Genomic DNA, 14194 nt, shown 5'->3' with positions numbered 1-14194 from the left:
AGCCCGCGACCATTTAACTACAATGCGACGACCTAACAACGCTACCGCTATTTTTCTCGTGAAATATTAGGTAATTAATATAACCTAACCTAAGTTAACCTACTCGAAGCGAAAGTAAATCTAACCAGATCGAATTTAAGTTAAACCGAACCTAAACTAAGCTAAAGTAAAGTAAACCGAATCTAAGCTAAAGTAAAGTAAACCTAACTTAACATAAGCTAAAGTATAGTAAACCTAACCTAAGCTAAAGTAAAGTAAACCTAACTTAACATAAGCTAAAGTAAACCCAACCTGATCGAATTTAAATCAAACCTAATCTAAACTAAGTTGAAGTAAACCAAACTAAAGCTAAAGTAATTCTAACCTACTCGAAGCTAAAGTAAACAACCCGATCGAATTTAAATTAAACCTAACCTGATTAAGATAAACTGAACCTAACCTACTCGAAGCTAAAGTAAATTAACCTACTCGAAGCTAAAGTAAACCTAACCTGATCGAGTTTAAATAAAACCAAACATAAACTAAGCTAGAAAATGGTTCTTTTCCTTTTTCTGCTTAACATCAATATATTTCAATTCATATATTTCAATATATCAATTTGATTTAATGGTACAATCGTAATTAGTAATTTCTACACCATCTGGGACCTCGATAAATGGATTCTACGGTTTCTAAAAGTATAGCCAAGAAATATAATATGGAAGATTTGTGACACATTTTGGACAACCGTAAGAATTACGTGGTAATTTTGTTCGTAGTCATCCTATTCTCCAGATTTCATCACCAGCGACTTTAATCTATGAATGGATTGATAAAAGGGAGTTTCCTAATGAAAAAGCGTCTAATAAATGTGCTTATTAAGCTAATTTTAATTTTTTATAAGATGTTTTAATTTATTGTTAACTTAGTTACAGAGCGGGTCGATGGATGGAGCTAGCGTTCGCGGTAGAGCTGAATTCGTGTGTTTCGTTTCATGGAAGAAGCCGCATACTCGTCTGTCCATACACCATAGAGAAATTTGTCCGAGTTGCGGGGAATCCTTCGAGATTGTCGACGCGAACGGAAAATGACGAAAAGTTTGCTGCCATGAGTGAATTTTTTAATCCGATAAAGAAAAATAATGTCCGCCACCAAAAAACATTTATTGGACGGTTGTTTATTAGTCCACCTTGTACTATTTGAATCTGGAAAACTGCTAATCGTATCAGAATTGTAATTGATTAGATTTTAATATTTTTTATCGAACCTTTGTATAACAGAAAAATACAATTTTTGATTTCATTAAATATTCGATTGAATTTTTTTAATGAATTCATTGAATGTTGGTTCGATTTTAATGAATTCATCGAAAATTGGAATTGAATTATTATTCTATTAATTTATCTAATGTATCGATTTCGATGTATTTATCGGAGACTTATCGATTTTTTATGAATTCATCGAAAAAATTTTCGATTTAAATGCATTCATTGGAATTGAATCGATTTTATCAATGAATTCATCGAAATTTTTTTCTTAATAAAATCATCAAACATTGAATTGAATTTGTTACTGATTTCATTGAATATTCTTTTCATTTTTCTAGTGAGTTCATTGAAAATTGTATCGATTTCGATGAATTTATCGAAAAATCTGTCGATTTTTTCACGAATCCGTGGAAAACTTTTTCAATTTTAATGAAATTAAATCGATTTTTATGAGTTCATTAAAAATTGAATCGAATTTGTTAAGAAGTTCATAAAAATTGTATCGATTTTGATAAGTTCATCGAAAATTGAATCAAATTTGTCAATGAGTTCATTGAAGTGTATAAATTTTTTTAATGAATTCATTAAAAATTGAATCAATTTTTTCAATAAATCCACCGAAAGCTGAATCACAAAAATATTTTATATAAAAATTAGATTAGAGACCTAAAATCGAAACCATTACTTCATATATATACCTATCCTCCGATTTACACGGTACATGTTTTACACGTTTTCGCTTTTACACGGTTTTCCAAATAAGTTTTTTTTGTGTTTATCGCACTCTACTAAATGCTACTGTGATTGAACACGTGCACTATGTACACACCTCACGGGGACTCCCGAGCTTTTGTGCTGACTTGCTGCACACGCACACTGTGTCTATATCTCTTCGCATAAAATTAAAGTTTTATTTACGGAAAATTGTATTTGAGTGAAAGTTTCACAGTTTCAGAAAGATTTAATTTTCCATATTCGTAAATTACGAGTGCATAATTTAGATTATTATAAATTAACGGCTGTGATTAAAGTAAAATTCAGAGGGAAAAATGATGGTAATTTACCAAATAGGTTTTTTTAAAATAAAAAAATTAAAACATTTTAATTTGAATGAAAATTAATCATTAAACTTTTGTTAAACAGTCTAGTTATGGTGAATTGAAACAACTGGTTCTTTTATTAAAGGTATAATTTTGTTCTTATTTGGCGCTTAGTACTTGTAAATTAATATAAATTAAAAAAAATTATAGGCTTATAATGAAGAAGAAGTTAAAAGAAAAGTTATTTCTTTAGAAACTAAAATCGAAATTTTGGATCACTTACGAGAGGAAGATAAAGTAGTAGATGTTGCAAAATCATATAGCATGAACGAAGCTACACTAAGAGTTATTAGAACAAATGAAAACACAATTAGAAAGAGTGTGGCAGCTGGCAATACCACGAGTATGGGCACAATATCATAGACCAGAAATATCTAAATAGAAAAAATGGAGAAAGAGTTAATGCTTTGGATAGAAGATCAAACACAAAAAAGAGTACCTATTGATACAAGCGCAATAACAAATAAAGCATTATGAATTTACAAAAAAATGTAGAGCAATTACCATCTTTTTCAACTGAAAAGAAGCCAAATTTTTTGAAAGATTTAAAATAAGACATTCTTTACACAGCTTAAAATTAAAAGGTGAACTTGCTTCTAGCGACGTAGATGCAGCCCAAGAATATCCAGGCAAATTTTGCAGAAATTATTAACGACAATTCGTACACCCCTGATCAGGTTTTCAATGCTAATGAGTCAGGGTGTTATTCTGGAAAAAATGCCTGATAGGACTTATGTCTCAAAATTTTATAAATCGGCTAGTGGTCATAAAGCATCAAAAGATCGCATAACAATTATTTTCTGTAGCAATGCTTCAGGAGATTATATTATGAAACCATTAGTGATTAACAAATCAAAAATGCCCCGTGCCTTTAAAGGAGTAAACATCAATAATCTTCCCGTTTATTGGAGGGCTAATAAGAAAGCGTGGGTTACTGCTGCAATGTTTACTGAATGGTTTCATCCCAGATGCCAAAAAATATTTAAGTTCAAGGGATTGCCTTTTACAGTGCTTTTGTTAATTGGCAATGCGCCAGATCACCCACAAGATCTAGAATATGAGAACGTTGAAGTAAAATTTTTACAATACAACTTCATTATTACAACCATTGGACCAAGGCATAATTTCTACTTTTAAAGCTTTGTACATAAAACGAGCCTTTACATACATTTTGGAATAAATGGAGAACAATGAATCTGTAACAGTTATTAGTGCTTGGAAAAATTTTACAATATTAGACTGTGTGAAGCATATCGCCTTATCATACACTGCGATTAAGCAAACAACGCTCAATAGCTGTTGGAAAAATTTGTAGCCAAATGTAGTCAAAAATGAACATTCCATTTCAACGTTAAATGATGAATATTCGCAGATAGTACAGATTCATTGGTGAGAGAAGTTTTTGATGATTTTACTGATAAAAAACTAAGTGAGAATGATTTAGTTAACTTAGTTTGCGAAAGTGAGTCTGACAAATATGATGAAGAGGAATTAGTACCAGTAACATTCACTGCTAAAGTCATCCGCGAAGGACTCGCATTGGGAGAAAGCTGGATAATCATTTTATACAAAATGACACAAACGTTGAAAGGGCTTTACGATTCCAACGTGACATAAATCGCTGCTTGACTCAATAAGAAGAAATTTACAAATATCTTACAAAAAATTCGAAGCAATTGTTAATAACCGATTTTATTACCATCTCTCATAATGTAAATATTTCTGCTTCAAACATCGAATCTGCACAAATAACTTCGAGTGATGAAAGTGAATTCGAACCTTTGATTCCGAAAAAAAGAATGAGAGTAATTTCTGATAGTGATGAGGGATAATAAAACACCTTTGGTTTTATTTTTTGTTATTCTGTTTAATGTATTGTAATTAACTAAAGAAAACAGTGTTTTCGTAATATATTACATATTTTAACCTGTCAATGCATTTTATTTCTATTTCTGTGTACACCTAAAAATATTAAAAAAAAATCACAACTGTTAAATAGCAAAATTATGCATTTTCTGCAAGCTTTTCGATTTACGCGGTTTTGACTTGAAAATTTTCGATTTACACGTTTTTCTCAGGAACGTATCTACCGTGTAAATCGGGGGATAGGTGTATTTGTAACATTGAACTAGGATACAGCGAAAGTAATGATTAAATTCAAATGAAACTCAGAAAAATAGTATACATTGGCAACATCTAAAATGACTTATTTTAATCTACGACTTATATATTTAAGTTTGCCATGGGTGTGGTCAATTATTTTAACCTACAAAAAATATTTTTTCATTCGAATTTTTTTTAATAAAAAACCCAAGGTACTGATTTGACGTACCCGAATTTGATATACTTACCATGGGCGTAGTGAAAATTCTGTTTATCTAATACTTTTTTAGTAAATAAGAAATTGATAAATCGAATTAACATCAATTTGATGTGGAGTTCAGAAAAAGTTGAATATTGGCAACGTTCGAGTTTATTTGAGATTAAAAATTTGCCACTTTGTTTTAAAAATATAATATTTCGAAAATAAATTGATAAACTGTATTAGTTACTATTTTTTTTTCTCGAAATTTATTCTCCAAATAAAATTTAATAAATGAAAAAAGTTAAATATTGGCAACATCTAAATTAGGAACTCAATAAAATTGCCAGGGGCGGCGATGTGAAAAACTAAATTTTTGACAATTTATTTTTATATTTTATAAATGAAAAGTGATATTGTTTTGATTTTTTCCCAAGCAATAATTTTTTAAATAAAACGAAAGAACATATCGTATGATTTTTGAAAAATAATAAATTTTTTATTGTGTAATTTCGACTTTTTTTACTATTTCTTTAATTAGATTCAAATATTTTTGTATGAAAAAGCGCCTTTATCCTAGAACCAGCCCTGCATTGACGTGGTCATCAATTTTTAACAAAATATTTTAGAAAAATTGATTAAATCTATTATTAAAAAAAATTTTTTCATCTAAATTTATTTTTAAGACTCGGAAAACTATTAAATATTGGCAACATTCAAATCATTGGTCATGTAAACAAACTTACCATGGGCGTAGTCAGTTTTTTTTAAATTGAATAAAAAATATTTTTAAATTTAAATACAATCATTACATTTATTTATCGCTACTGTAAATACATTTTTTAATAAAGAATTATATTATTAACTGAATTTTTTATTTCAAATATTCAATATACGTACTAATTTAAGGAAAATCTCGGAAAAATACTGAATATTGGCAAAATCTAAAGACCTATCCTACCACAACCTCCGATTTTTTAATCCAAACCCATTTATCATGGGCGTAGTCATTTGTTTATAAATTTTCATTTAATTTTTCGTATAATCGAATTCGAAGCTAATATACGGGGGGGAAATTACAATTTCATATATGGAACAAATAAATAATAGTATATATGTATATAGATATTTTTATTAAATAATAGCATTGATAAAATTAATTTAATATGTATATATAACCAATATGTAAAAATATATTTAAATAACTTGGAATGATTGAAAAAAAAAACAATCAGATCAATTTCAGAAAGAAAAAATCGAAAAAATATGTATATAGAGAGATTGCAACTAAATAGCAAGAATATAGGGCGGTGTAAGCTACTCACACGGTAGAACCTGATACTATTCATTTACTGAGGAATTTCCTTGGAAACATCTAGATAAAAGTCCCTAGGGTATTTATTCTCCTTTCGATTTGGTCTTATCGTCGTCGAGTTCCGGATGCAATTGTAATCCTTTATATGCGTCTCTATCGCCGTCCGGTGACTCAATTCTCAATTTCAAATGCGCTAGGGTATTGTTGAAATGTTTCGTAATCTGATCGGCTTCGTCCGAAGTCTCCAAATTTGATAGTTCGATTTTAATTTTTTTAATAAGTTGATTTAGAACGTCAGTATCCACCTGAAACAAATTATTTTAGAAAAAATAACTACAACAGTATATTAATTAACAAGTGCAAAGTGAAGAACGATGGTAAAAAAGAGCAATTACAATATCATGAACATATTTGAGCGCCCTCGTATTACAGAAAATTTTTAGTCGATGGCAAACTGCGCAGTTGTTTATTTTGTGTTCTTTTAAGTCAATGAATGCAATAGATGCGTCATCTTGAGATATTCTGTATAATATCAGTAAATAATGGCTGTAGATGCGTTCTTTTGAACTTTTTTTTTTCTAATGTCATCAAATAATTGAAATGTGTGCGTTCTTTTGACAATTTTCGAATTTACACAAATGAATAATAAGAATAAGTGCGCTCTTTTGACTACAATCAGTATATAAGGGTGATAGGTGCGTTCTTTTGAATATTTTCAAATTTACACAATTAATAATTACAAGTGCATTTTTTTAAATTATTATCCATCTAGAGTTAAGGAATAATAACAATGGAGACGTTCTATTGAACACTTTCTTTCTAATGTCATCAAATAATTAAAATGGGTGCGTTCTTTTGACAATTTTCAAATTTACACAAGTAAATAATAAGATCAAGTGCGTTCTTTTGAGTACATTCCTTCTAATACCATCAAATGAAATCAATTAATGAGTTCTTTTGAATATATACAATTTGACGCAGGTTGGGGTGCGTTCTTTTTAATATGTTCAATTTGACGCAGTTTGAGGTTCGTTCTTTTGATTACATTCAAATTAGCGTAAGTTACAAATACCAATATGTGGGTTTTTATAAATATAATCAAATTGACGTACTCTCAGGCGATTTTTTTTAAATATGTTCAACTCGACGCAGTTTAATGTGCGTTCTTTTGAATATATACAATTTGACAGTTTGAGGTGCGTTCTTTTGAATATTTTCAATTGGACGCAGTTTAAGGTGCGTTCTTTTGAGGATATTTCATCTAAAATTCGAAAATTATTTCAATAGGTTCGTTTGGTTGAATCAGCATAAGTTATAATAAAATCCGGTGCGATCATTTGATATTTTAGTGTTAAACAACAAAATGCAACAGGTGCGTTCTTCCATGTCTTTCAAGTTCACATATTAACAAAAAAAACGGAAGATACGCATCCAGAATAAATTTTATAAAGAGAAATAATTTGGATACTCACTTGATCGTTGCCTTTTTCGAAAAAATAAATATAATGGTTCAAGAGTTCAACAAAAAGTTGCACTTGCACGCATACGTCCATACATTGTTTCGCCGTTCGGATTCCCTTCTTCAGACATTCCACCACTCTTTTGCCGTCGTGGGTCTCTTCCCCGTTATTCGCTAAACTTTTCCCGCTCCAGAAAAGATGCGAGCAAGTCGCCACTCCTCGACACTGGTCCGGCTTTTTTAGCAATTTACTGGCGGCTAACGCGCACTGGGACCTTTCGAAACAACAAGGTTTTAGTAAGCAAATAGGTAACAATCTAGAAGACCTTAGAAAGATAGCGGTAGGATGGCAGAGGAGATCAAACCATGAAATTTACACACTTTTCAATAAGTAACCAATCAGAGCCTTTATAAAGACAAGGTTACAATGGCTGGGTCACTTGAAACGGATGGACAAAGAGAAACTCTTGAAACGAATTATATTGAAGATACCAGAGTGCAAGAGGAAAATAGGGAGACCAACAAAACAGTGGAGGAAAGTAGTAGAAGACTTTGGATAGAAAAACATACAGAACTGGAGAGAAAACACAAGGGACCGAAAGAAGTGGACAGAAGTTACAAGGCTATGGACCTAAATGTTCTGTCATTTCATATCATAGAAAATATTTTTAGCTAACATAGAGAGAGATATAGATTCGTTGGATAATTTTTAGGTAGGATAAGGGAAATTTATTATAGGAGAAAGGTTTGTTAGAGTTGGCCCTGATATAGGAGTTGCTCATCTACAGGGCTGGGTATAAACAAGGATTGTAAGTTAAGTTATAATTTTATTTCTTAAAAAAAGTTTCCAGCTTTTCTGAAATTTTAGAAAAGAATTGAAAACTTCATTCTAATCACCACATTTTAAGAGTGATATCTCTGAAAGGGTTGTACTAAGGAAATTTTGTTATAGGAAATACCCATTTTAATTTCACTTCCTGAATTTTGTCTCATGTATGTTTCATTTGATGAGATTTCAAAATTTATTCAAAAAATAGAAAAACGAGTTAACCCTCGTATATACAAAAAAATTTGATACATTTTGGAGATGAATTATTAGAAAATTGATAAGAACTCACCTTAAAGGATCCGAACTTTCATCTGAGAAGCAGCTGATCTGCTCCAAGGTCCCAACAATCAAGGTAATAGCGGCCAATTGAGCCTTCGAATCTGAAATTTCATCTTCGTACAGGGAAAACGCCTGCGACATAAACTCGTAAGCGACAGTTTCGTGATTTTCGAATCCGATTTTATCAATGGCTAAAGCCCCTTGGAGGAACAAACGCAATGGCAACTCGGCCAATTCCGCCTTCACCAAAGCCGTTATAGTCTGATGACAAAATTGGAAAATCTTCGTACACTTCTTCTCCCATTTATCATCTTTCACTTCCTTATATTTGTAAGCTAATTGATAAGCTTGAAACACCAAAGGAGGAAGAGTGTACTTGATCCTTAAAGGACCACCAGTACCAAGAATCTGGAATGAAATATTCATCAAATTTCAGTAAGTAAGGGTGTTTGTGGGAAATTCACCTTTCTAGCCGAGGTTAATATGTGGAACTGATCATCTGGTAGATCTGCTTTCATCTGGTGTATAAATCTAGCCAAAAGGCACTGCTCTTCAGTAAGTTCTTCCATATCGAAATCACTGACTGGATGATCGTTTTTATCTGTTACTAACGTACTAAACAGAGTTAGAGCTTGCTCTGATTCCTCAGATGATGGTATTATCGTTTCGTTTTCCAAAGCATTGGTCAAAATATAGATACTCAACGATTTGCGACCAGAATAATCTAGATGTTCCATCAAACCGGCATAATGTTTCAATTTCAACACTACCAAAAGATTATTATAATGGTCTAAAGGTATTTTTAGAAGTTTTTGTAGTTCTTTGGCTACAGAAGAATGCGCTTCGATGTTCTCTATACCCAATCTTTGGAATATCTTGGAAAAAAAACTTTTACATGTTACAAAAAAAAACAAATATAAAAGTTATTTTTTACACCACTTGTAAAATACATTCTTATACTAGCAAGTCTTTAATTTTTTTTATGAAAAAATGATAGAAGAAAAGTTAATAGAGGCGGTGAGGGAAAACAGATACAAAAAATGGTAATTATATGAAGACGAAACTGAAGAATCAGATTTGAGGTGATCCATGTGACTCAATGTCTTGTCAGATCATCTCATATACTTCAGAAAACTGAAACTGGTTTTGATTCATTCCTAAATAATTAGCAAAATCAGTATCACTCATTTGTGTTGTAATTGCACATTGTCCACTGTTTTTTATCTTCAATAGAAAAAATTTAAATTTCTCATCGAGGAATAAAATCTTTCCTCTTCAGCATCATCCGATTCCGATTCGGAATTTATTTTCAATAACAACAATTGTTTTGTTCCATTATCAAAAATGTCGGAACATTTTATTATTGTGAATAGCCAAACCCACCGTGTCCCAATATGCGGATCACTACGAGGCACGTGTAGCATGTACGAATCGTGTCTCTCTCATGTGTCTCAATTGCCATAACATTGAAACTAAAAATTATTCGTAAAAATAATTTTTAAAATGAGTTATTTGAATGTGTATGTAAAAGAAAATGGCTTAGATTCAAATCCTTTAGCAACAGAATTTTTTAATGATTTCAAAATGAGCAAATCAGCATATCATCGCAGCTTTGCAAGATGTGTGGAGTATCTCCCATGACCAGTCTTCATTCTAAGTTTACTTAGGGGATCATGAAGCGACCAGGATACGTGCATTTTATCTTCCAACGAATTAATGGCTTTTTTTCTGTATATACGTTACAAAAAACTCCATCAAGTATTGAATTTTTTAGTAATCAATCACTATATATTCAAATGTCTTTTAACCCAAATGAATTTCAAACTCAAATTTATTAATCTAGTTTTGATGTCACATATTTCATTCTTCTGAGATGAGTTTATTTTAAAGCACACAATGCTGAACTAGAGTCAAAAAAAAATTTATTTGGATAATAACACTACTCACCTCGACACTAGATAACATAACTCGATCTATATACTCTATTTTATCAGGATAACACTTCAAAGCCAAATTAATTAGAGCCACTTGTAGAGCTATCATATCTTCTGGGGGCAGATGTTGTCTATTAGCAACGATAGTTGAAACCTGATCAGAAAACACTTCAAAAAGTTGAACTTCTTTGAGAATATTTGTACCTATAATTGGGGAAAAAAAGCAGTTTGGAACAATTTTTTGGATTTAATAATATACCTTCGCAAACTATAGAATCGGATCTCTGGCTGAAAGAAGCCAATCGCTCCATTAGACAAATCACGATGTTTTTAACATTCACCCCTACTTCAAGTTCAGCGCAAGATTTCAAAAATGGATTAAGCGTTCGAACGTGAAACTCATCAGGGAACACTTGAATTATGCATTCCATTAAATATTCTTGAGCAATTGCATCTCTACAACTAACCACCTGAACAAACGTAAAAATCATAAAAAAATTTCACTGTCTAATCACTTATCAACAAACCTGCTCTAAAATCCCCGGTAAAACCATTTTTTGATATTTATCTAAAGTCACAGATTCCAATTGACTCAATCTAACTAAATTCGTACCTACAAGAATCCTAAGTTCTTCTCTTTCCCTTTCTCTGTTCTGTCTATCTCTCGAATGACCCTGGTGTTGCATTCTCACCCACAACTTATTCATTTCTGCAAAGTTCATTAGGACGAAATCTATAGAATCCTTAACGGTTCCTTCAGGACAATCTGTATCGTTATCAGGCGTATCAGGTAACACATTCCTAGTACACTAAATAATGAAATAGATACTTAAATAGAAAATACAATATAATTAAATAGATTTACCTGCAATAGATAATTACGAAGAAATAATCCCCTTAAAGGATGTTGTACTCCTCTACACATTTCTACTAAATCTTTCAAAAGATCTCGCCTCAAGGAACTATTAGTTTTTATATAAACTAAACCAACTGTTATAAGTAAATAGAGACGAGGTACTATATTTCCAGCATATTGTACTAACTCGTACAGATCAGGCACTTTCGTACTTTTTTGAAATTCGTCGACGAGGAAGAGTTCCAAATGTCTGAGTTCGTCCGATATCGCCATGTCTGGAATTTTCACTTTCAATATGAATTTTTTTCTTATATAACTTTTACTTACAAAGTTCGTAATAGCTTTTTGGCGACAATAACGACGTTCGAAGTTCCGCTAACATAGCAGAACCATTTTTAAGGGCGTCCATCAGTTTGTTCTTATCTAATGATCTCTTCATTTGGAAAGCTTGTGCTTTCACTATACCCAAGGCATCATGTAAATATTTTTCCTGTTCTTCTACGGGAGATATTTGAGGCGGTGTTGTAGGCTACAATATAAAATTAGCAAAAAAAGAATTAATCAAACAATTTCTTCTTACCATTTTGTCTATAATAATTGTTGACTTGTGTCAATCAACAATTAATTGATTGACACCTACATTCACAGAACACAAATTAATAAATAGTTATATACTTATACTCCACCTAACCAATAACAGCAATTGTCAACTGTCAATAAGGTGAATAAATAAATAATTTTTTTTTAATTAAAGTTAACAATCAATGATAATAATTATGTATTACCATATTATTATTCCAATTCAATTAAAATTAGTATGATAACTTCTTGATATACTAATTTTATTCTCAAACTTACCTGCCCTCTTACAGTTATACAATGCATTTATCTGTCATAAGCATTGTATAAAGAATAGGATAGTAGAACAGTGACAATGCTAAAACCGTTTGAGGCAATTCTGCACGCCATCTAGTTACTTTTTTGCTCGTTCTTCATAAAAATGACCTGTAGCTTAGTGCCATCTGAAATAAACAGCACTATTTTCAATAACTAAATTTTTTTGGAAAGATCCCAATTAAATGTGAAGTTTTCTTTATCTTCGAAATTCAAACCGACAGTACTTGTTGCCGATTTTACTTTTTATTACGAAAGTGACACAAATTACCTATTCGATAGGAATCTTTACAATAGATAGATAGAGCGTATTTTGAAATACCATTTTTCTAATAATGTTATTCATCGCGAACCGAAAATAAACTTCAATGTATAAAAAAAAGATTTTTGTAATGAATTCGTGTAGCACTAGCAAATGAAACAAATAATTTTCCATTAATCTGTTAATCACTTAAATTTGGGATAGAAAGAAGTATCCTTGCACAAAGGTATATAAAATATGTATACTTTCCTTTGGTGGCTGAAATAATATGAATTTGCGATTACAGAACCTCGGTCATGTATGTATTTTTGAAACATTCAATTTTGAAGAGGCGAAAAAATGAATCCTGGCTATTTTGTATGTTTTTTTTTAACTTTCAGTTGATTTATGTGATTTATCCATTTTCCCCTGTCTTCCTGGGAAAAATATTTTTGATTTTGTTCCGCTTTCGTACTGTATTAATATATTTGATAAAATCAAAAACAATAACTTGTAAGAAGTTCTGACTATACTAATATTTAAACGTAACGAGATAAAATATACTAAATGTATCATAATACAATATCGTACTAATAATTCAAGTAATGAGATTGTAGAATTCTTCATTTGTGCAATATGTCCTTACTTGAAGAAATGCTGTTGTCGATATTCGGAACTTACTAAATCTATTTGTTGCTTATAATTCTAAAGATACCTAGATGATAATTTTTTAGCATGAAGGTTCTAACAGGTCAGAGGTGGGTTGGGCAATAAACATCTTATGGCTTTATGTAATGCTTGGACTATTATGAATAAATTGAAATAGATGAATGTAAATAAAAAAAAATGTTAGATTTTGGCATAAACGTCAGGAATCACAGATTCTTGCTCTGAGGTAATTGCATCCTTCATATTAGATAACTAAATAAAACACTCAACGTTTTAGTCAATGAATTTATTAGAAAATATGGAACAGAAATATTAAATAAAGTAACAATAATAACTGCACTTTTTATGAAATTGTTGATATAAAATTATAATAATTATAGACTGAGCGTTTTAAAAAATTATCAGAAACTACAAGTAGTACGGTCCTGTATATATTCCTTGTGAATTTTACAGCTACAACATTGTTAGTGGGAAATTCGAATGGCCAACAAATTGAGTAAATCTATTGTAATTTGAAAACTTTTTCAAATTCTCAAAATGTTTGTTTGATAGTATTGCTTCGGAACATTATTCACATTCTAATATTTTTGTTTTCTGGAAATTATTTTTTTTATAACCAGTACCCGACCCATTTGGACTATGTGTTATCAAGAAAATATATACAAAGTAGCTCTTAATTTTGACCACATAAAGAAATGGACAAAAACCACTAAACAACCTGAATCTCCGTTAAGAAGACTCTAAAACCCCAAAAATGTAGTACATGTAGAATCTACTCGCGATGACCTCTAGATATTCTTGGGTCAAGTTGGGTCACATTTACTATTGAAACACCTACTATAAATAAAAACGTTGATTATTATTGGTTATTTATTATTCTTTTTGTTGTTGAATATTGGAAATTAAACCACAATCCACACAAATATTTCAATATTCACCTTTTATCGAAAATATAATCTACTGTAAATGGACCTTGAAAAACGTATGACAATTTTTTACATCAGTCTTAAACCATCTTATTATATATAATAATATATAATATTATTGATGTTCTAGTTTTCGAAATTTT

The 14194-nt window shown here is 30.8% G+C and overlaps 2 protein-coding genes across 3 annotated transcripts in view; one reads left to right on the top strand and one right to left on the bottom strand.

Moving 5' to 3' along the window:
• Positions 1–5658, top strand: part of LOC130450781 (adipokinetic hormone/corazonin-related peptide receptor variant I-like) — an 80015-nt gene extending 74357 nt beyond the window's left edge. For both annotated transcript variants that reach the window (XM_056789407.1, XM_056789406.1), the window contains exon 8: positions 909–5658. In XM_056789407.1, coding sequence (XP_056645385.1) covers positions 909–1070 — 162 coding nt within the window. In that variant the 3' untranslated portion in view covers positions 1071–5658. The remainder of the gene's footprint in view (positions 1–908) is intronic.
• A 107-nt stretch (positions 5659–5765) lies between these two features.
• On the bottom strand, positions 5766–11990 carry LOC130450780 (vacuolar protein sorting-associated protein 35). The gene is made up of 10 exons (XM_056789405.1): positions 11902–11990; positions 11649–11850; positions 11331–11596; positions 10993–11274; positions 10725–10935; positions 10479–10669; positions 8996–9406; positions 8542–8939; positions 7437–7698; positions 5766–6269 (listed from the first exon to the last, which is right to left on the bottom strand). The coding sequence occupies exons 1-10, from the start codon at positions 11902–11904 to the stop codon at positions 6048–6050; spliced, it is 2448 nt and encodes an 815-aa protein (XP_056645383.1). The 5' UTR covers positions 11905–11990; the 3' UTR covers positions 5766–6047.
• Positions 11991–14194: the final 2204 nt, after the last annotated feature.

This window comes from Diorhabda sublineata, chromosome X, assembly GCF_026230105.1.
Source record: "Diorhabda sublineata isolate icDioSubl1.1 chromosome X, icDioSubl1.1, whole genome shotgun sequence".
Lineage (NCBI taxonomy): Eukaryota > Metazoa > Arthropoda > Insecta > Coleoptera > Chrysomelidae > Diorhabda > Diorhabda sublineata.
The sequence above is the reverse complement of the archived record's forward strand: the minus strand, read 5'-3'. Positions and strand labels throughout refer to the sequence as shown.